Here is a 24,075-nt window from a genome sequence, read left to right on the forward strand (position 1 = left end):
CAAAGGTTGGATTTCGTAACCATTTCAAATATCAAAGTTCATGCACTGCTGTGAAGAGTATCAGTTTGGGAGATGCCTCACCATAAAGAACAGTGAGGTTCAGTTATGTGCTAAAGGAAGACCCTAGGCATATGATCTGAATCTCTCAACCTTCAAAATTAAATCTATGTACTTCACATCTTTTATACATCTGAGAAGGAGAAAAATATGGTCCCTTCTCTGCAGCAATTTGTAGCATATTAAGGGTGCCTACCTTTCTCAGAGTTCTCTTTAAACTAACAAACTCCTTCTCTCCAGTCTTTTCAGAATTCAGGCTTTCTAGATTTGTGATTGATTTTATTGCTTTAATCCAGACTTTAGTTAGTGCGCATACTTCTTGAAGTGCAGTCCTAAATTGGACACAGAATCCCAGCTGGGGCTTTAGCGGTTCTGTAGAAAGCAGGATTACCTCACATGTCTTACATTACCTCACATGTGTTTGGACATCCCAGCATGATGGTTCTTTAAGCAAAAGTATGGCACTTGGCAAAGTATGGCAAGTATTGGCAAATGCTTAGCTTGGGATTCACTCTAACTCACAAATCATTTCTGTGGAACTGCTGTGTAACCAGTAGTTCTCCGTCATGAATATATGCAGTTGATAATACAGTGCTGGGTTTGTCTCTACTCAGTTGCATCCTGGGTTTTTTTGTTGCTGTTTTTTGTTTTTAGAACGTGTGTTCTGTTTGTCACAATCATTCTGAACTCTAATCCTGTTCTCCAGAGCAGGTGCAGATTCTCCCAGCTTTTGAGAAAGGGGAAAACAAAGCTTACCTTGAATTCTTCACAACTATGTCAGTATAAAACCACATTGGAAGAAAACATACGAACTACAAAAAAGGTGACACCCATAGTTTGCACTCAAGCAAAAAGAGATCTTTACTGATCAGTGCTGTCTCTAAGAGATACACAAAACTTGTCAATGTTAAATAAATGAAATGCATTTCTATAACTGTAATGAAAACTGCTTGGAACACCTATGATTTTTTTCCAATCCTTTTTTGGAAGAAACTATGTAGTTGTAAGAATGCTAATCACTCATTTTGAGTGACATAAATGCAAGGTAAAAATGACTGTATCTGTAAAATCATCACTGAAATATAACTGCTTTATTTCAAAAATACGATGTAATGAATAAGGCAAAAGTACCACCTGACAGGTGTCGTCTTGATTCTGAGGCAATGCATGACAAAAGTAGATTTTTTAACAATTTATTAATGCTACAACTTGACCTAGTCATTTGGGCTACTTGCTGGCTGTAGGAATACGTTAAGTTTCTCTTACTTGGGGTAGCAATTAAACCTAACCTGGAAACAAACAGATCACTTGAGATCACTTATACCTTCAGAGACACCCAAGAATGGTTCAGGGCAACTGCACGGCAGCACACCGAGGACCAAGGCGTAGGAGGAGGAACTACTCCTATAGTTATTCGGGAGTCAGGCTCGGATGTAGCAATGTTTTGGTGTTTGAAGGTCCGCTTGGGCCATGGGATGGATCGTCCTGCTCTGAGGTACGCTGTTCGTAGGTGAGAAACACGGGCCACAAAAAGGGAAGGCAGCGGGTGCTGAGACGAGCGGGGTAAGCACAGCCAGCCCGGAGAGAACCGGAGGCAAGGGGCACGGCAGGGAGGCCTACGGGAGCGCCTCACGCAGAAGTAGCTGATGCAGGGAGGCTTCGCCATCTTTTCTTCGACCGGGCCCGCCCGGCAGGAGACCCCGCCCTGCCCCGAGGGCGGGCGACCAGAGCCCGTCTCTCCCGTGAAGTCTTCGAGTCCCCCTGAGCAGCCGCCTCTACCCTTTCGATCCTCTCGCCGGTTGGGATCCGGGACGCAACAGCAACCGCACGGGCACGCCGACCAAAGAGGGACGGGACGAGGCCCCCGGCGACCTACCGGGAGACCGACCCGCGCGGACGGCGGCTTAGCACCGGCGCCTCACTGCGAAGCTCTGCGCATGCGCCCGCCCGTCGGCGGGGAGGGAGTGCTGGCGGAGGGAAGGGCAGGCAGCTTCACCGCCACTACTGCGCAAACTCCCCCGTCGGCGCATGCGCACACGGCCCCGCGCCGGGCAGCTGCCTGCCCTTTTCCTCCGACCCTCGGGTACCGATGGCGGCGAGTGACGCGGAAAGGGCTCAGCAGCAAGTGAGCGGCGGTGGGGGTGAGGAGGGGAGCGGGGAGCCGTGCGTATGTGCTTGGGGTGTCACGGGCCGGGCCGCGGTGTCCTCGGGCAGGCAGTATGAGCGCCGCGTCGAAAGCGGTGACTTCAGGTGGCTTCTGGTGAACCCCGGCCTTGTGGGGAGCTCCCTGCCCCTGGGCCGCGGTGCTGTCCAAGTGGCAGCGCGGTTGTCTTTGTTCATGCATCAACGGGTGATTGCACATTTGCATTGAAGACCCATTTCAGGTGTTTAATTTCTAGGCGGAAGGTGGCTCTCCGGTTTTTACGGGAATTCGCTGGATAAATTTGTTCGCTCTGACTTAGTAAGAGCTAGTACCAAGGCCTTGGGGTCTTTCCCCCGCAGGGGGATGACCCAACCAGGAGCAGCACTGGTTGAGAGCTGCAGGGACCTGTTGTAGCTGCTCCACGTCACTTTGCTCACCTTGTTGCCACTGAGAATTATAGGATTATCCATAGAAATGTAAGAGATGGCGTGTGTACGGAAGAACTGAGCAAAAGTTACTTATGCTGTGAATCGGGATTTGGATCCCTAATATTTATGGCCTTCCATTGTAGTGAATCTTACCACATCTGTAAATAAGCTGTAAAAGAGCAAGACTTAAAACTGTGACTGGCAGACAAGCTTGTGTGTGGGGGTGTTATTTATTTTTGCATAATGCTTTTTCTAGATTGATGAAATTGAAGCCCTTTCATCCATATATGGTGAAGATTGGTGTGTTGTTGATGAAGATGAAAAAATCTATTGCATTAAGATTAATGATTGTCTGGATCAACCAAAATGGACCCTCTGTCTGCAGGTATAGTGGCGTTAAGGAGTTTGGCACAGGATTTGCAGTTGGACTGATGCCAGGCAAAATCTTGTGCATGCATGAAACCTTTTTAAATAGGATTCATTATCTACTCGGATTAAAGAGTTTTTAGATTCGAATCTCTGATAGGCTTTTCAGTGATTGTTCTGTAACACATCAGTGTGCTTGTGATATTTTCAGTAGTTATGTATCCTAATTCCACACCTGACAAAAACTGATTTCAGTGTTTTTATACAAAGACTAATTTTAAAAATATTTTTTACATTGACTTTGTATAGGACACCTCAGTGAATCTGCTGCAATTGCTCTTAGATTTACTTTCTGGAAAGTGTGGAGACAAAACAAAATTTGCATCAACTTAATTGAGTAATTTGCTACTTTATGTTTACAGAACTGAAAACAGTAAGCTGACTTAGTGGAAGAAACACTGAAATGTCTACTTACGGAAGTGCAGTGCCACGTAAATAAGTCCAGTAACCATGCATGCAGCTCCTTTAAAATTTCTTCTGCACTTTATTTTGCATGACACTTCATCCACAAAAATTGCACCATGAACTATGATATTTGTATGCATTACCATTATTGGAATCCTAAATGCAGATGTTCAGGTTTCGTTGTCATTCTGTAACAAGATAGCTAACTATTATCTTCATTTGTAACACTGATTGTAGTCCTAGTGCTTGACATCAGAGTTTGTCAGTAAAGCTCAGATAGCTGAGAGGAGTAGTCCAGTGAATACTTACCCTCAATTTCTTTCAGGTGATTTTGCCGCCAGGATATCCAACTGCAGAGCCACCTATTTATCAACTGAAGTAAGTGAAGTTTTCTTCCAAACATTTGTATTTCTTTTCTGAATTATCACTGTTAATTGTTTACAGTGTAAGTTGAAGTTTAATTAAGATGACTCCCTCAATTAAAGTATACCAAGGATGGGGGATGTTTTCAGCAAGAAAACATGGTGGTTTTTTTTCCTGGCTTAGCCTCACGGAGCTCCCTATGACAGTTTGCTCTCTGCCCTCAACTCTAATTCTTGCAGCATTGTTTCGTGGCAAGACAGCAATTAGACTGCAGATGTGGTGTTTGCTGCCTGTTGTGTTGGACAATGATGTCTCATCACTTCATTGGGTGTACCCCTCTTGTCTGGATCCTTGTTTCAGATTGTAAGGCATGCTTTTCAGCTGAGCACTGACTCTTGTTGTGAGGGAGCTGTGGTATGTGCCATTTTCCTGTTTTCCTTCCCTGCTCTCCCCATGTCTCCTGACATGTAAACAACATGGGTATGGAGACGGGTAAGTCAGGTCCCTGATTTGGATGGTAGAGGGACCTGCAGGGCATGACACACAGCATATCTACTGAGTTTTGGTCAGCAGTATTGACAAGGCAATATGAAATAGTGCTGATAAACTTGAGGCAAAGTTTATAGTTTAACATGAGACCAGGAGGATACAGGTACAGAACCAAAGGATCATTCTAAATAGAATAGGTACTACGGTGCTGAAGGAGTTAGAAAGGTAAACTAATAATAGGTAAGGTGACTCTGGAGTGACAATGGCCTACCATAAAAAAACAGGTTCAGCTTTCTTTCCTGAGGTAAGAAAAGGCAGCCCAAGTTAGGAATCTTGAAAGAGAACTGGGTGATCATGCTTTTACCAAGATGTTTACAACTGGAATCTTGTTAAGTGGGAATGGTTGACAATGTTTTATTTTCAAGGTGTTTATCACATTTATTTTAAAATGAATGTTTGTTGAGATGTTGGAATCAGCATATGGGCACAATTTTCATGGTATTTCTTTTCATTCTAGTGCCCCTTGGCTTCGAGGACAAGATTATACGGAACTAGCAAATGTCTTGGAAGAAATATATGTGTAAGTTAGAGACTGTGGAATATAGTAAAAGGAGACAGTGTATTTTCAGTTGCATGCCCTGCTCAATGTATGCTTTTGAAGTATCTGCATGAACTAGTAGTTGTGAAGCGATTGCTGGAATAGCCATAAAACAGCAAGTTTCTTTTATATATCTTACAGTTAAAGGTGTCGTGTATTTACTAAGCATTTTGCAAGAACAAATTGTGTTAAACTCTGACAGATTTCTTTTATATTGTTTAGACCTGGTGTTGTATAAGGATGGAAGTCTTCATTTTGACTGCTAATAGAATAGACTCCCATTAGAATCTATGAGATTGCTTATGAATTGGTGCTATGAAGTGTGAGATTTCTGCAGCTATTCTGCATTTGAATGTTAAACCACAGGATGTGAAAACGTTTGTTTGTGTCTTAGAGTATAAGTGGCAAAACACTTTTTATTAAAGATAGCTGAGGGGTAAATAGGTTTTAAAACAAATTAAGCACGTGTAGAATCTATTAACTAGAATCTGTAACATAGCGAACTGTTTATTATCACAGTGTGCAGCTAACAACAACACATAATGAATGCATGAGAACGTTTAGAAATACTCAAATTACGTGTTTTTGAATTACGGTGAAGTTGGGGAGTAAATGTAGTAATTTAATATGGTTTATTTGATTCTTTCAGATCCCAAAGATAATATAAACTAAATGAAATGAAAATACTTCATAAGGAAGCACAGTCATGCCCAAAATACTGAAATCTGAACATCTTGCATAAGAAATGTTTTTTTAATGCTATAAAATAAGGAAGAGAGCACTTAGGTTGCATGAGGGTTTTTTATCTAATTACTCAGTTACTTTGATTAACTGGGTTTCTTATCTAATTAAGAAACAGATAATTTAAGCAAGTAAAATTGAATTTGAAGTGTTAAAAATGCACAGGGATTTTAAGTGAAAAGTTCTGTGGGATCATATTAGCCACAGTTGTTCAGTGGAGCAAAAAGGACAGAGATTGTCCTTAACCCTGTCCAGGTTCATAGGATTTTCAGGAGTCTACCAGAGGTAAAGCTGCTGTAGGTGGTTCTTCAAATGCCTTGAGCATCTGGTGCAAGTTACCATGTGAGGACTGTGAGGAGAAACAGCATGGTCGTGAAGCAGTTTGGGGGTTTTTTTTTTTAAGTTTTTTTTTCTTTCCCCCTGCGATCTTGTAGGCTGTTAAATTGTGCTAGTTAGATCAGTCCCTTGCAGCTGCATTCTGTCTGTATCAGTTGCTGTTCAGAGCATTCACTGGTCTCTTCTCGTTGTTTGTTCAGCAGGAGATGAATGTGTTTGTACCTTAGGCCATCTATGTAATTTTAGACTGTTTAAAAACCTTCTGGAGTAGTCACTGATGCACACAGTGTTTGTGAAAGTCTTTTATCTATCCAGTGTCTAAATAGTTGTCAGATAAACAGAGGTACTCTGCATCATTTACATTGTGTGTTTTACCAGGTTTCTAGTCTCTAGTGATCTAAATTGTATAGTTCTGCAATCTAAATCAATATGAACTATACTGTCAATCACTGTGTCTTCTTAAAGAAGTGGAAAAAGTGGATTAATTACAGATGAGAAGTCTGGTTTGGGAGACAAAAACTTCTTAAAAATGTAGCAAATGTTTGGTTTTGTTTTTTGTTGGTTTTTTTTCTTCCAAGATGCTGTTCTGGTAAGACTTTTACTCAATAGAAAGCTTTGTTTCATGACTTAGGCACAAGTGACAAGAAAATAGCAGCATAGAAAGGTAACTGTTCAGACTAAGTATAATTTGCAAATATGCAGAAACTGAAATTGGGTTTTAGCTGAAGAAATTGCTATTTACTTGCACAAAACAAAGAAATCTTATTCATTGTCTAATCTCTCATTCCATCATTAAAACAAATGTAGCTCTTCATGTATTAAACTAGTGCTTCTGTGTGATTAGAAGCAGCATGAAATCAGGGCATTGAATTGTTCTGGAGTCTGCCCAGATTTTGAAGACAGAGCTACAAGTTTATAAATTCCTTATTTTTGCTTGAATATTTTTCTTTAAAATGTATATTTGTTTGAATTTCTGAATGTATTCAGCAGTAGTGCTGTATACATTAAGCAAAGTAAGAGTTTAAAAATGTAATTTTGTCACTGATATGTACTTACATGGTGCCCCAGATGGTGGCAGTAAGAATAAAATCAATGAGAAACCAAGTTACCTACGGCCCTAAATCTTTAGTTTTGTTTTTGAGACAAACATGCACAGTTCATAAACATATTAAAATATAATTGTGAAGACAACTTTTCAGGACACCATTTTAAATACATTTTGAGTTGTTTGGGTCATGCTGCACATTAAGGCAGCATTTCTTAACTCTGAATATGCGCATGAAAAATGTGTTCATCTCATCCTTCCCCAGTACCTTAATACACACCTGTGCCCCTTGACTAAGGACTCCTAGACCTAAATCTTTACCTCCCTGTCCTATAGGACTGCTTGTTACCCAAACTCTAGCATATCAGTCCAATGCTCCCCTGTGTCTGCTGCCACTGACCTACGATCGCAGTCCACCAAGACCAACCTCTGCTGTGTATGCACTGACTGCTTGAGGGTGAAGAGAAGTGGGGCTGTTCCAAGGAAGAGCCCCCCCACCCAAACATGAGGGGAAGGAGTCCTCTACAGCCACAGAGCAGCTGAAGGAGCTCATCACTGTCAGTACAGTACTTTTTGTAGAGAAAACTGATCGAGAGCAAGCTCTAAGGCTAGACATCCTGGCTTAGTATTCTTTTGAAAATACTGAGGACTGTCCAGCTTACTCTTCTCACAGTTGCTTTCCCTTTCCTTAGTGGCCAGAAAGTTTCTGTCAGTTGCCTGTTTTCCTCCAGCATTGGTGCTTTTAATCTTTAAAAATAAAAATAAAATAAAGCAAGCCACAGAGGGAGTATATAATGATGCAGATACTATGTGTTTCACCCAGTGAACTACTGAGACAGAACTTTCCACAAGGCTGTCTAAGCTCTTTATCTCACTAGATTGTAATGTTCTATTTCTGCATGCCTGAAATCTGTATGTTATTTGGTGTATTTTCCAAGTGACATCTGCAAGAATGATTCTTCATTCACTGTTGAGTTTTAACTTCCAGACAGAACCTTGGTGAAAGTATACTTTATTTATGGGTGGAGAAGATACGAGAAGTTCTGATAGAAAAGGCACAGTCATCAGACCCAGGTACTTCAGAAAATACACAGGTTTTTCAGTTTACTTCTTGTTCCACTACAAATTAAGATTTCATTACAAGTTAAAGCTTTATGCCCAGTTTTGTATGGGATCTAAGTAACAGAAAACAACAGTCTCCAGTGTCATGGCTTACTGTTTTACAGTGATAGCTTCCCTTTTTAAAAAAAGCAGTAGGGGGAAAAAAAGGAGGAGGTTGGCCTCAGTGATCTAGAACAAGGTCCTCAGTTCTCTCAAGAATTAAATTACTTGCATGAAAGCAGAGTGCTGCACACAGGCACATTATGCATTGTCCTCTGTTCTGCAAAGGAATGATTCATATCAGTAATTAATTTCTGGTGTTGAGTATACTCTTGGAGGATTAGGATTAGCCTCAAGAGAAGGTAAACTTCAGTGGAGTATACAGACAAATGACCAAGTATTCCGTCTTAATTGTATTTTACTATATTGGGATGAGAAGTACATCATTGCTAGAGTTGCAGTGATTCTTCTGCTGTTACTCTTACAGTGATAGAGTTTGTGTAAATTCAGTTGTTCTTTCAAAAAGTAGTGGGTTTTTTTTGTGGTTTTTTTTGTGCATTAAAATGCTAAACTGCTATGAAATGCATGAGTGACATGCATGCATGCACTTGTGCCAAAAGAAAATAGAAGTATTTTTCTATGTCATGGATGTTAGCTTAGTCCTGTGAAGAATAAAAGACTGAAGAGAAAAAAAAAAGTGTGTTTTCAGTGCTGCTTCATGATAAGGTCTAGTTTTAGTCTTTCAATAAACTGTGCATTTTGTTGCTACATCACAGACGTTTAAAAAGTAATTTTTCATTGACGTGATTAAAGGAGTGGATACTGAGAAGTGAAAATTTTACTGACAATATTGGAAATTTGTTAGGTATTTTGACAGCAACCTTGTGGCTTCTACTTAATACATCTAATGATTTTTCTAGGCCTTTTGAACATGCTATATCACCCTCTGCTTTTTTTATGGAAAATACCTATCTTATAAAAACTGCATCATCACTACATCATAGGCCCTCTAAATAGGAAATTAGATTGTGATATATTAACTTGTCTGTATGGTAGATTCCCTCTAAATCCAGTTGCCACAGCACTAACTGTGTGTGATATTTACTCTTTTGCTATTGACTGTTATTTTTTGTATGTCCTATGCATGAAGGAAAATTGGGATTCCCAAAATCCTGAGTGCTTGAAACATGTCCAGAGGGGTGTTTCAAATATAATGATTTTATAACCTCATGAAGTAGCATTGAACAAAAGCTCTACATTTTTCCCCAAATGACCAATAAATGACTAGAGGTCTTGTGAAACAGATTATTTTGGTCTCTAAATTCAGATTAAATTAATGGTAGCATTGTAAATGTTTAATGGAAGTTATAAACATTGTTGTTCTTTTCTTCTTAGAAATACTGTTAATTAGTATTGAAACAGAAGATATGATGTATGGATCCTGTAGCATGAGTATTGTATTCCTAACTCTAAGGAAGATTTTAGTTAATACTGGACTAAGAATTTCTGGGTTTTGTTGTAATTAACATTACTATTCTGCATTTCATAATTCTTAACAGCAGACTGATTTGAACTGAAAAGCCAGAGATTTTTGGGGAAAAGAATTTGAAATTTTGTCTTGCAAAAAAATGTGTAATAAATTCTACTACTTGTATCTTAATAGAACCAGATATTAAGAAAACCAGTGAAGAAGTTGACGAAGATGATGGAGATTATTTTCTCCTAGACTATCAGCCTGTTCAGGAAGATCCAATTAAAATGTTAAATTACATTACATCTGAAAGTCAAGAAGGTAAAAAATATGCCCTTGTTAATTCTGATGAAATTATTTAGAAGAGAGAGACCTTAAGATGCAGGTTTTCTATTCAGCTTTTGAGTAAAATTAATAACATTAAAATTATAATAAAGATTAATAACAATTGTAAAAAAAAAACCCAAAACATATTTTTGCTAGTTCTGTATGTCATGTGTACTTCACTTTAACAAATCCCTTTTTTGAAGTTGAGACATTCTTTACTTATGTAGCCATATAAGTTGTTTCAGTACCCTTAAAAGAAAACAAGCACTTCCTTGTTTGTGATCAGCAGATGAAGAACTGCCATCCATACATCATGGAAACCCAATCACAGATCGAAGGAGTACTTTCCAGGCACATCTGGCTCCTGTGGTGACACCCAGACAAGTAAGTAGAGATCAATTCTACTTGTTCTGTATGTATTTTGAGCTTGACAAAATATTACTGAAATACTTGGGATTAGCCAAATACATCTGTCTGTCTTTGCGTCTTTGTGTGCTAATACTGTCTGAGTAGTCATCAGTTTCTTGCTTTCACTGTCAGCTAAATAGTTCTAAATATCAGCTCTGCAGTGCTTCCTGCTATTCTTTACCATTATGTCCATTAGATGTAAGAGAATAAGAACATCGAAATTTGGCTTTTGGATGTTGGTGAGTTTATCACAAGATGTTTGGAAGCTACTGAGTCTACCATGTGTTACTTCGAAAATGAATGAAAATGAGTTTGTAAATGTTTTCCCTCGTTCAGAAAGGAATTCTATTGAAAAATACACTTGGATAATACATAAATAAATCTTTATCAAGACCTAAGTGAGAGGGGTAGGCATGCTTCTAGATTTGTATTTGTCCACAACCAGAAAAAATGTCTGCACTACTTCCTATCTCTTATTGGAATCATCGGTGAATGTAGACCTAGACAGAGTGCTAGAAAAGGGCAGCTACATTTTGCTTCCAGTCATGCTTCCCCTCTTTCAGCAGTTTAACACAAGGTGAAGAAAGTATCCTTGTGTTTAATATTAATGATTTTTTTTTTTTTTAATCTTTTGTGGAATTTGTCCTGTTACTTCTTGCACCAGAATTAACTTTTGGAATCCACAGCATTGTACAAAAATACACCTTCCTGTGTTTGCTGTGAATCAGTCACTCCTAATTTTGTTGTACTTCTCTGCTTTCTCTGTGCAGTTGGATTTTTATAGACATCTATCATATTTTACAGACTTTAGTTTTCTCTTTTCGAGGCGGAAGACACACACCCCCCCCCAGTCTATTTTGGTATGTGTAATGTCTGCTGTAATGTTTTTGAAATGCAGACTAGAACTATACACAACACTGAAGATGCAATCACTCCAAGGATTTATAGAGTGGTGTGAAGTTTTTTTTCCATGTTCTTTTCCTAGTAATACCTTTCAGTTTACTTTTTTGACCTCTGCTGAGCACTGAGCTGGTACTTTCATAGAAATGTCTGTTATAGCTCCAAGATGACTTTTTGCAGATGCTAATAACTCGTTTGGAGTCACTTTGTACATCACTTTGCATCTATTAACATCAGCCTTCTTTGATGATCCCTGTTTAGTAGGGAAGCTACTGATCTACTTGTCTTTTCTTGCCATTAACTGAGAGTTAAACCTTGAGAGGATTTTCTTCTTTCCTTTTATCCAATTCTAGCTTTTATTTTAAGAATTTTTGGTAAGGGATCATGTCAAATGCTTTTTGAAATTCCAGGTAAGCTAGATCTACTACATGCTCAGTGACTCTGAAAGAGTGTTGACAGATTGACAGGGTTTTGAGGCATATTTTTCTACACAAAAGCTGGAACATTTTAAGCTGTCTGTGGTTTTGGGGGTTTTGCTTCTCCCTCATTAGTTTGTCTAGTATGGACATAAGACTTGTTGGTCTTTAGTTCCCTGCATCCTTCCTGGAGTACTTTTGAGATGTTGGTATTGCATCAGTCACCTTGTGCTGCAGAAACAGTTTTAACTGGTAGGTTAGATACCTTTTCTATAGTTCAACAGCTTCATACTCGAATTCCCTTTAAACTTTTACATAAATATGATCTGGTTTTGCTGATATGTTTTTATTCATTTTATCAGCTTGCTCAACCTTATTCTGTGGTAAGGCTCCACTATATCATCGTTGCCTGACCTTTTAAGATCATACACACTGTACATTCTTTTAGGTTTTTGTGCTATAGCTGTATCTCCTTTAAGTGATTCTCTTATATATATATATATTATATTTATTTGCTGGCAGTACAGGTCTCTGGTAAGCTTCAGCTTCTTATGTGTTTGAGGAAAAAAATTATTACTAATTTTATTTTTACACCTTCAAGAATGTGCTGTGCTTTTCACATCTATCTTGTCATCTATCTTATTTTTCTCTGTTGAGCTTTTCTGAACACGTTTTCAGCTTTTTTGAGCTGTTCTTTTCCTGCTTGCAAAGTGAAAGTAATTTTATTCATTAGGTTAATGTGGAATAACTCAGTGTTTTAAAATACCTGGTACATTACCATTTTGATTAAAGTAGCACTGCATTTCAGGGGCTTTCTTAGCTGTGCTCAGTCCCTATGAACTGTGAGTCCCTGTGAACTGTGTTGCTTTAGAAAGGGAAGAAATTGCAATCATTGTCTTAATGTCCTTTTCTCATTTTAAAAAACTCATGCTCTTTGATCATGATTATGAGTAAGATTGTTCCAACTTACGAGGAATTCTGTACCCATAGACATGGGTTTCCAAAAGGGCAGGTCTGTGTCAAGAAATTGTACTCACTTAAAGCAAGTTAGTAATTTCCCTTTTGCATGCAAAGACATTCTTAATTTCTTCTTTTATGACTTTTTTTTAAAGACAATATATACAATTCAATAAACCTAGGAATTTCCAGTCAAGACTTATTGGTATGTGGTTAGTATAAAGATAGAGCAATTCCTCAAATGTCAAATCCATCTTGTTTCAGAGTCTTGCTCTACAGTGTGAGGTGATTTGGTCTTCAGACTGCAGGGAAGCTTTGCTGTAGTATGGACTAATTTTTCTGAAAGGAAGCCAGAAGAGGTGAGGAATAGGGTAAACACTGCGCCTGTAGTGAAACCTAGCTTCCTTATCAGCTGAGGAGATTAGTATATGCCCATAATACTTTATCTGCATAATCTATATGTTGCAGTGATATTCACTGATGTCGTGTTTTAAGCCCAGCCAGTAACAAAGCACCACAAAGCTGCTTGCTCACTGCTCCCCCCCGCCAGCCCTGGTGGGATGAGGAGAAAATACAAAGAAAATCTTGTGTGTCAAGACAAGGACAGGGAGGAATCACTCACCACTTACGGTCACGGGCAAAAGACAGGCTCAACTTGGGGAAGAAACAAAATCAATTTAATTTACTACCAATCAAATCAAAACAAGGATATTAGGAAGTAAAAACCAAACCTTAGAACACCTTCCTCCCACCACTCCCTCCTTCCTGGCTCAACTTCATGCCCAGTTCTCTCTACCTCCTCCCCTCAGTGGTGCAGGGGAACGGGGAATGGGTGTTGTGGTCAGTTCATCACATGTTGTCTCTGCCGCTCCTTCCTCCTCAGAGGGAGGACTCCTCACTTGTCCCCTGCTCCACCGTGGGGTCGCGCCCATGAATGTGAGTCCTTCCCACGGGCTGCAGTCCTTCACAAACTTCCCTGGCGTGGGTGCTTTCCACGGGCAGATTTTCAGTCACAGACTGCTCCAGTGCGGGCTTCCCATGGAGTCACAGCCATCTTCGGAGGCATCCACCTGCCCCGGTATGGGCTTCTCCCTGGGCTGCAGGTGGGCATCTGCTCCCCCGCTCCCTTCCATGGGGTGGGGGGGACAGCCTGCCGTCTTGTCTCACCATGGGCTGCAGGGGCATCCCCTCCTCTGGCACGCCTCTTCCCCCTCCTTCCTCCTCACTGACCTTGGTGTCTGCAGAGGGGTTGCTCTCACATTCCAATCCCCCTACTCACTGCAGGTACCTCTTCTTAAATCTGTTCTCCCAGAGGCACCATCACTGTTGCTGATGGGCTTGGCCTTGGCCTTGGCCAGCAGCGGGTCTGACTTGGAGCCAGGGAAGCTTCTACCAGCTTCTCACAGGAGCCACCCCTGCAGCCCTTCCCCGCCACCAAAAACCCCACCACACAACCCCCAAACAATTGATATTTTAAGACAGTACACAGATTGCTGTGTAAATTCCTTTACTGAGTATTTTTAATGGTGGAATTTAACTTCCAATATAGTTTTCAATAATGATAGCCAGAGTAATACCATAGTTACTTACGTAACAGAATATGTTACCTTGTCTCAATTTGGCTTATTCTGACACTTAAAATATATGTAGTTCTTGGACTTGACATTGGTGGGACTAAGAACTGATCTGTTGTTAAGCATCTTGTATCTTTTATGAGCAGGTGCCTCACTGACATGCAGAGAGTTACATCCCTTAATTCCCTAAAGCAGGAATAATAGAGGGGCACAGGAGGGAAAAAAAGAAGGCTCAAGAGCTACGACAGGAAAAAGGATAAACTATTGCTTAGCTATTAGGTGTCTGTCTTGGAGGTTCATTGCTAATACAGACATATAATGAATCTTTAAGGTATGTTTTTAGGAGCCTGGTAGCTGACAAATAAGTAATGTCAAAGGTGATGATCATTTCATATGCTTTGTACCCTAAGTCCATGTATTGAAGTGTATTTATGAAAGTGTATTAAGTAATATAAGTTGTCTTTCTTCAATATTTCCCTTTAGGGGGAAAAAAAAAAAAGGAGAAAATAGGTGTCTGAAGCAATGTTCTCTGTTAATAACAGGAGTTTTTTTCATTGAGGTAATGTATTGGATTTATGTGGCAAGGTTTTGGTAGCGGGGGGGGTTACAGGGGTGGCTTCTGTAAGAAGCTGCTGGAAGCTTCCCCTGTGTTCGAGAGAGAGCGAGCCCATACCAGTCGGCTCTGAGACGGACCCGCCGCCGGCCAAGGCCGAGCCAATCAGTGATAGTGGTAACGCCTCTGGGATAACATTTTTAAGAAGGAAAAAAAGTTGGGAGAGTGGGAAACAGCGGCCGGAGAGAGGAGTGAGAACATGTAAGAGAAACAAGCCTGCGGACACCAAGGTCAGTGAAGAAGGAGGGGGAGGAGATGCTCCAGGCGCTGGAGCGAAGATTCCCCTGCAGCCCGTGGTGAAGACCCTGGTGAGGCAGGCTGTCCCCCTGCAGTCCAGGGAGGTCCACGGTGGAGCAGATCTCCACCTGCAGCCCGTGGAGGACCCCACGCCGGAGCAGGTGGGTTCCTGAAGGAGGCTGTGACCCCGTGGGAACCCCGCGCTGGAGCAGGTTCCTGGCAGGACCTGCGGATCTGCGGAGAGAGGAGCCCGTGGAGCAGGTTTTCTGGCAGGACTTGTGACCCCGTGGGGGACCCACGCTGGAGCAGCGTGCTCCTGAAGGACTGCACACCGTGGAAAGGACCCATGCTGGAGCAGTTCGTGAAGAACTGCAGCCCGTGGGAATGGCCCACGTTGGAGAAGTTCGTGGAGGACTGACCCCGTGGGTGGGACCCCATGCTGGAGCGGGGGAAGAGTGTGATCAGCCCTCACCCTGAGGAGGTGAAGCGGCAGAAAATAACGTGTGATGACCGTAAACCCCGTCCCTGTCCCCCTTGTGCCGCTGGGGGGGCTTGGTGGAGAAATCCGGGAGTGAAGTTGTGCCCAGGAAGAAGGGAGGGGTGGTGGGAAGGTGTTCTGAGATTTCGTTTTATTTTCTCATTACCTTACTCTGGCTGATTTGTAATAAATTGAGCTAATTTTCCCTAAGCTGAGTCTGTTTTGCCCGTGACGGTAATTAGTGAATGATCTCTCCTGTCCTTATCTCGACCCGCAAGTTTTTGTTATATTTTTCTCTCCCCTGTCCAGCTGAGGATGGGGGAGTGATAGAACGGCTTTGGTGGGCACCTGGCGTCCAGCCAGAGTCAACCCATCACAGTCTTTTTGGTGGAGATGCCGGGGATTGAACCCGGGACCTCATACATCCTTGGCTCGGCCTTGGCCGGCGGCGGGTCCGTCTCAGATCCGACTGGTATGGGCTCGCTCTCTCTCGAACACAGGGGAAGCTTCCAGCAGCTTCTTACAGAAGCCACCCCTGTAACCCCCCCCGCTACCAAAACCTTGCCACATAAATCCAATACAGGTATCTTATATTTGAGGTGATTTTTCTAAGTTGAATTTCTTCCAGAAGAATTCGAAATAGCACAGTATAACTAAGACAGATATTAAATATGTATATTGATTACTCCTCAGAGACATTTTTCTTTGGAGTGTAAGGCAATTTACTTGCCAAGCATGTTTTCCCAAGCTTTCTCAGCTTCAGTAATGTTTTGCTCAAAGTAATATTAATTTTGTATTATGTACTAAAACAATGTCTGATCAAAGCTCTCTGTTTTACTAGACCAAATTGGAAAGGGTTGAACAATTGCTGGCTTGTTTAATTAGAAACAGATGAACTGATATTGATAAATGTTTTGAAATTGGTACCTCTGAAGAAAAGAGAGATGGACATGGTGGGAATATCTGTTTTCTGGGAAATACTGACACTTTCAGACCCTAAATAGAACACACTTTTTATTATTCTCTCTGTGAAATGGTAACTCTGAAAAAAAGTACATTTGAGGAAAAAGGAAAAACTCAAAATGTAGTAGAGCTTTCTAAACATCACGTTTTTGTGAAATAGATAAAAGCAGTGTGTAATGGGAAAACATATGTCAAGTTGTGTTATATTCCAGCTTAACGTTATAGCTGTAAAAAGTATGCAGGTGTAATTGATACTTAATACAGATTGAAAATGTTTTCCAGATCTTACTGTCTCTCTTGTAGAAGTGTCAAATTGTTTTACTAAACATCTTCAGCAATATCATGAATGTACACAATGCACAAATTCAAGGAACTGCTGTTTGCAGTATCTCAGAAAAATGATTTGAAACTAGCATGAGGGTACTGAGAAGCTGCTTCCTGAGTTACCACACTGAATATTTAATTCCTTTTATGTCAAAGTGCAAAACTGTTTCATTATAATATTAAGGAGGTGGTGTTTGTTTAGCAGTGATATTGAGATGGTGCGTATGAAATTCCCATTATAAAAGGAAGCGTATTTCTGTTTTTTTAAAGGTAAAGAGAGTTCTTGAAAAATTATATGAGAATAAGAAAATTGCAAGTGCTACCCACAACATATATGCATACAGGTGAGAGATGAATAGTGGTTTATTTTTTTTTTTTTTCAGTGTTCTTTGACAAATGAATGCAGGACATGAGAAAAGTGAAATCCATCAAAGAAATTCCTTGCTATTAAAACTTTATGGGAGTAGGTTTCTTAATTGTATGATAAAGGTTTTAGGCTTTATTTTGAATTTGAGGTCAAGAAAGTAGAACATATGGTAGGAAATATGTTAAGATAGTAAAGCAGCATTAGGAATAAAAAAGACTAAAAGTGGATTTGAATATGTGTTGTTATACTTTGTATTGTATGTTTGAGCATGGAAGTGCTATGGCATCCTGAACTAAATGTGTTTTTAATTGGTTGAAGTAACTTTTTATTCCCCAACCTTATATTTAGAAATAGCTGAAAATTTTTAATTGAAATAAGAGTTGAAACAAAAAGCATATGAAGTTTCAGCGTTTGGCAGTGGCCTGTCTCTGGCAACTTTTGTGAACATAGCTTATGTGAAATGAATTGGTCTCAGTCCAGATAGTGATGTAGGTTTTGTGAGGAATGTAAGTGACAGTAAAAGGAGCCCCTTTCATTACTGGAGGAGCCAGTCGTCTGAAAAAGCATGTATAGACACTGATCCGTTCATGTACATCCTGGTGTGATCCTAATGAAACACAAAATGAGAGCAAGTGAAAGCTTATTTTACCAAAAAGTCTACCTAAGTAAAAGGTTTCTGTAAAGAGGAGACTTCTGTTGCTGCTGCTGCTGATCTATCTGGCTTCTTTCATGCATACTACCTAAATACACTTCAAAAAAGCAACAGAAACATACTTACTGCTTCATATATGTCATCTAGTACCAGAAGCCTCTTTGTCATTGTGTCATGTGTGTATTAACTAAGTTCGGAAGTTGTGAAATCAATTGGTAACAAACAGTAGACCTCTGAGCGTTACTTCTGGAAAATTAGACCTAGGCAGCTGTCCTTTACATGAAACAATATACCCCAAAGTTTCCTGGAGTGCCCCCTGAGGAAGGAGATGGCATGGAGAATCTGAAGGCGAATTTCAGTAATAGTTTCATGCTGCTGCTGAAATATAGACATAACTAATTATTCATAATATTTTTGTCCGAGTTCTTCCAACTTGGGTGTGTGTGTTCAAACATAATTTGAATCTGTATCCGATAGAGTTGGTTTCAGCTAGGCTTAATTATTAGGCCAAAAACCTAAGGATTTTTCTGATTAGGGACTTTACGCTGGTAATGCCTCTGGAGTTAACTTGCAGTAGCTGAAGTCTATTTAAAGCTTCTCAAAACTTGTTCTACTGTACAGGCAAGTATTTGTGGTTTACCCTAAGCCTTACCCTGTTTTCATGTAAATGTCCTTAGTAGAGAAGTACAATTGATACACGTGTATGAAAGATCTCTGAGACTTCATTAATGATGTCAAAATGTTAGCTGATTCACATTTTTGAAATCTATTTTATGTTAATTTTTTCTTTCTTTTTTCTCTTTGTTTTCTTTTTAAGAATATACTGTGAAGATAAGCAGACATTCTTACAGGATTGTGAAGATGATGGGGAGACAGCAGCAGGTGGACGTCTTCTTCATCTTATGCAGGTCATAGAAATTAATCTTTGACTTCTGGAAGTCTTGAACAGATTTTAAAAATCACTACGATGTAAATAAACTTGTAGATGATTATTTTAATTCTTGCTCTGTTCATAGCCAAATAGATGATTGCTTTCTCAAAGCTGAAAGAAATAACACGGCTGTTGCATGCATGTAGTAAATTGGGATTTCCAAGTCTTGGATCATAGAAGCAAGTAGTGTTTCATAGGTGGTAGTAATAGTTTGAACGGTTAAAAGATAAATAAGTTTTGGTTCCTATGCTTACTATGTGGTGTAAGGTTTATAGAAAATGAAGACTGGAAGAAGCTAATGGACCAAATGTAACAGCTGACCTATGCACTGCTTTTCATTCGGTTTCCTCAAATATTCATAATAAAAAGACACTTATATTTGAACTTGCAGAGTAGAGCTTCAAATGCAAAAGGTAGTGGGAGTGAAGGAGTTAAGTTATTTTGATCATTTAATCTGTTTCTTTGTGGCGTTTCCAGTTCTGGGTCCTTAGCCCTCATACTCACATATATTTTAGTTTTCAAGAGTTGAAATAATACTCCCTCAGCAAAGTTGCTGCTAAATGTGAATTGAGTTTGATAAATTTTGATTCACTGGCATGATGCAAGCCCTAGTAAAACCATAAATAAAATATCATAACTACAGGGGACAGCTGGGTACATGTTATACAGTGCCTCAAGTCACTTAGCTTTATCAGAACACTAATCATTCTTTTTAATTTTGTTTTTTTGACCAATGCCCCCTTCACAACAGGCATTTTCTTTTCCTGTCCTTTGCTTATTTGCATATTCTGTTGCTCAATGTGTTCTACTCTTATTCCTGGAGACTGTTTTAAAGCTGCTTTATTATTATTATTATTATTATTTCAAAGCTTTCTCTTTTTTTCTGAAAAAATATAATTGATGGAAATATTTTGACATTTTTTCATTTTGAACTTTTTGAAACTTCCTAACTCAAACCTGACTTGGGAAGGAAAACTTACGTTATGTAATATATGCAAGTATATGAGATAAGTATGAAAACATTATTGTAATAAAAATAATGTAAAGAAACAACTTTGCAGTTACTGTACCTCAGTTTGTTCTGAGCTTATCAGGTTTTTCTCAACATGCTAATGTATACATTTGAAAGCTGTCACACAGTGTCTAGGCACTTAATATTCTGTAAAAATCCAGTTCAGAAAGTGACATGAAGTCTCCCCTTTCAAATGTGAATGTATCTCAATCATATGGATCATCTCTCTCCATCTGTAGTCCTAATTACTGGGAATATTTTTGTTTTGGAAGAGTATTGCTGTAGGGATCAGAAAAGTGCAATTTTCACCCATGGGAAAAGATTAAAATAGTTTATGGGCTGATTTCTAGATGTTCATAGGTCTTGTAGTTTTTCTGTTATAAGCACTTATAGTTACTCTTTTGCAATAGAAACCTTATCTTGTTTCAGATAAACCTAGCACTTCAGTCAAGATAGCACCTTCCGGTTACAAGAAACTGTATTTTAGATTAATTCTTTCGAACTTAGAGTTAAAAAATTTCCCAACTATATTTGGCATCCTGTTTACTGTGAACAGTTGCTATACATAGACTTTAAGGCTGATGTGTGAATGTAGAGTAGAAAATGCCTGTCACAAAACCTGCTCCTATCATTCTTTCTTTTTTTTTTTTTACATTACCCATTTCATTTTAAAATTCTAAGAATATTTCTGTTTTCACAAACAATGATAGAATCTTCTAATAGTATTGTTCAAATTAGTCAAATATATATATTTTTCTCCTTAAGGAGGTGATGAATGGTTGTTAACGTGCTTTATTGATAGCTAGCTCTTAAGGGATTTTTCTCACCTCTACCAAACCACCCTGGTATCTTGCAGACCACAGTGTTTTTCTCAGCCTTATGCAAATAAAACTGTGTTTGCTCTGTCTGGCTCCAAGCCATCTGTGTGCATTAGTGTAGTACTGCGCAGGACCTGAAAGCTGTTTATAAGTGAAGACATTCCACAGAGATTTCAGATGCCTTTGTTTGAGGGACAAATTCAGGATTACAGTCACTAATCGTGCAAGACTAATTTGAGCAAAAATACTAACTGGCGATTGTCACTATACGTTTCCACGCAGTAATGTGTATCTTATATTTTGACAAGATGTGTGTTTCTGATACTTAAGTCAGTTGGCATTCCCTGTGTTACTAGTGTTTGCTGATGATGGGGAGATCTTGAGGAAAGAATTGCTGTAAGGTGGAATAAATACTAGCTTTCAAGCTAGTCAAATCACATTTAGATTTTGTGAAAAGTAAAGCTGTTGAAGGCCTTCCATGTTTCTTGCCTTTAATTGCAGTAAAAGAAATCATCTCTTCTGTTTAACTCTTTACTTGATTTTGTTACAGTCTTAGAAAATCTATATAAAGGTCATTTAGTTCCTTTCAATCCTAATTGCTAATACAATTATTTCATGTTGTGTGGACTTTATGCCTTTTTAAATTCAGAAAGCAACTGCTTGGTTTTAAGGGACTAAGACTCAAACCTAGAAAATGCAGAGGTTTTTATGTATTATCCCTGTGCTGTTGCCAAGTCCTGCACATGGCAACAGTACTACCTTATGGCATTTTAGGTATCCATATGTATAATGTCTGTCCCCTGGCTGTTATTAGCCTCATCCACTGACACTTCCGAAATGTGGATAGACAATCTGCTTTGTGACAGAGGTACTCTGGAAATAATAATTCATCATATCAAAGAATAATAAATCTAAATCAGTAATTTTTCCCTTTAAGTAATGCCTGAAGCTTTTGACACATGACAGAGCAAATGTAGTGCGCATTTGCGTTTCTGAGGCTTTGCACCCTTTCTAAGGGATATATTGACTCATTTTACTTTGAATTTACCTTTGGGTAGGATCTTGGAAAGGGAATCTTACCACAACTGCTGACTTGTCACTATTTGTTATCCTCTGATAACATATGTGTGACACAGACCTGATTGTAAGTTCTTCTTAAAAATGCAAGGTAGTAGACTTTTTCTGTGTTTAAAATTGGTGTCAACAGTAAAACTAATTCAATTTAAAAATAACAACTTTTCTTTCTTCCTTTCTTTTCTTTTTTTTTTAAACAGATTTTGAACGTTCATAATGTGTTAGTTGTGGTATCCCGCTGGTATGGAGGTATTCTCTTAGGACCAGATCGTTTTAAACATATAAACAATTGTGCAAGAAACGTACTTGTGGAATACAACTATATACCTTCAGTGGTAAGTTTCGGCCACTTAGAATGAAGGCATTTGTATGTGAACTTGTGTAAATTGTCATTGCCAGAAGAAGGCAGAAGAAAACTAATACTATGTGCGTCATCCTCTGGTTGCTTTGATGCACTGATGATATGCAAAGGATCAGTGCAAAGACTCTTTGATCCTAGAGCTTCCAAAGAAGTTCTAGGAAGAGCAGACAAATTAATGAAACTGAGTGAATAAATACTACATAACTCAAAACTTTCATAAATCCCAGTGAACTATGAGGACTGATCGTATGAAAAATAATTCTCATGGGTGACCTTGAGAGAATACTCATGGTATGTAAGAATGTTGTTTAAATTTTGAAATGCTTTTTTTTTGTTTCAGGAAGAATCATCTAAACAAGCAGGAAAGAGCAAAAAGATAAGGAAGGACAACAAGAAGAGAACAGAACACTGAATTATTTTTAAAAACTATAAAAGATTATTTTGCACATATTTATACAAAGAAAACATGGACATTATTGCCTTATCCAATACAACAGATGTTTTGTATTGAAAAGAGAATTCAGTAAAGCTATATATACATTTTCATCTTGTTCTGTGATTTCTTCTGCTGTTCTAAAGTAGAGCTTAGACACAAGTTTTCTGTATTCTTACATGTTTCAACTCCTTGTTATGAGAGCATTGCAACATCTGGAACCATTTCCCCATCCCACCCCCTCCCACTGGACGATGGTTGACTAATTTAAAATGTGGATTACTGTTGTGGTTTAACCCCAGCTGGCAACTAAGCACTACGCAGCCACTCACTCACCTCCCTCACAGTGGGATGGGGGAGAGGATCAGGAGGGCAAAAGTGAGAAAACTCGTGGATTGAGGTAAAGACAGTTTAATAGGTAAAGCAAAAGCCACGCACACAAGCAAAGCAAAACAAGGAATTCATTCACCACTTTCCTTCGGCAGGCAGGTGTTCAGCCATCTCCAGGAAAGCAGGGCTCCATCACGCGTAACAGTGACTTGGGAATACGAACGCCATCACTCTAAATATCCCCCCCTTCCTTCTTTCCCCAGCTTTTTATTGCTAAGCATGACGTCATATGGTCTGGAATACCCCAGAGCTGTCCCAGCTGTGTCCCCTCCCACCTTCTTGTGCCCCCCCAGCCTCCTCGCAGGTGGGGTGGGGTGAGAAGCAGAAAAGGCCTTGACTCTGTGTCAGCACTGCTCAGCAGTAATGAAAACATCCCTGAATTATCAACACTGTTTCCAGAACAAATCCAAAACAGCCCCATACTAGCTACTGTGAAGAAGATTAACTCTATCCGAGCCAAAACCAGCACGATTACTTAGCTTCTCCATTTCTGGGTATGAACTCAAACATCTGTCTTATATTAGGAATTGAATTCCCTCGTTTGTTGTATTGAGGGTGAGACCTGGTTCATAGACCAAGTCATTTATGAAGTTTTAGATTTTCTATACCTAAAAGGAAAGCATGTGGCCTAGTGCTATATGGCCTTGGAGGGCCTGGTCCTGGCTATGCAGTTGTTCATGCTAGATGAGGTCTGGTTGGTGACATAAGAGAGACTGGACATGGGCAATAAACAGAAATGTGAAGAGATTACTTCAAAATGTCTTTGAGGATTGTTCTGTGACTGTTGGGACTCTAGGAGCCTGTGGAAAAGCTGAGGATTAAGTGGTTTATAGCTAAGGGAACCAGTGATTTCAACAAAGAATATAGGGATTTTGAAATTGGACTGTTACAGCTAGTAGTGAACATTAGTAACCATTCTGAAGTGACTTCCATTGGTGTAGAGTGGGGAAAAAAACAAGTGTTAATGATATGATAAGAAACACTTGAATTTTCTGCTATTAATAGCTTCCAGACTTCTCTAATGCATTACATAAAAATTAACAGGACCTTTTGTCAGTTAATTGTCATATTGCTATTTAGATGGGATTTAAATTTTCTTTTTTAAGATTCCTTTGATATCTTCCACTTGGGGAGGATGGACTTTAATGATCTGTGGGATTTTTTTTCTTTTTTTCTCAAGTTAATTTCTAAACTTTGTGATCCATTAATTACTAGCTGACTCACAGGTGCTTTCTTA

At 39.4% G+C, this 24,075-nt stretch overlaps 1 protein-coding gene across 2 annotated transcripts; it reads left to right on the top strand.

The window, feature by feature from the left end:
• Window positions 1-2,066: 2,066 nt before the first annotated feature.
• Window positions 2,067-22,559, top strand: IMPACT (impact RWD domain protein). 2 transcript variants are annotated; one of them, XM_075023163.1, is made up of 11 exons: window positions 2,067-2,182; window positions 2,885-3,013; window positions 3,785-3,837; window positions 4,829-4,891; window positions 8,020-8,105; window positions 9,796-9,924; window positions 10,217-10,314; window positions 17,071-17,144; window positions 18,637-18,727; window positions 21,855-21,989; window positions 22,356-22,559. In XM_075023163.1, the coding sequence occupies exons 1-11, from the start codon at window positions 2,147-2,149 to the stop codon at window positions 22,425-22,427; spliced, it is 966 nt and encodes a 321-aa protein (XP_074879264.1). In that variant the 5' UTR covers window positions 2,067-2,146; the 3' UTR covers window positions 22,428-22,559. The 2 variants fall into 2 exon arrangements, with proteins under 2 accessions (XP_074879264.1, XP_074879265.1); XM_075023164.1 differs by having other exon boundaries at window positions 10,220-10,314.
• Window positions 22,560-24,075: the final 1,516 nt, after the last annotated feature.

Source organism: Buteo buteo, chromosome 3 (assembly GCF_964188355.1).
Source record: "Buteo buteo chromosome 3, bButBut1.hap1.1, whole genome shotgun sequence".
Classification (NCBI taxonomy): Eukaryota; Metazoa; Chordata; class Aves; order Accipitriformes; family Accipitridae; genus Buteo; species Buteo buteo.

Coding starts and splice junctions, on each gene's coding strand:
- IMPACT (XM_075023163.1), top strand. CDS start 2,147: ATGGCGGCGAGTGACGCGGAAAGGGCTCAGCAGCAA. Junction 2,183..2,884: donor CGGAAAGGGCTCAGCAGCAA/GTGAGCGGCGGT, acceptor TGCTTTTTCTAG/ATTGATGAAATTGAAGCCCT. Junction 3,838..4,828: donor CCACCTATTTATCAACTGAA/GTAAGTGAAGTT, acceptor TTTTCATTCTAG/TGCCCCTTGGCTTCGAGGAC.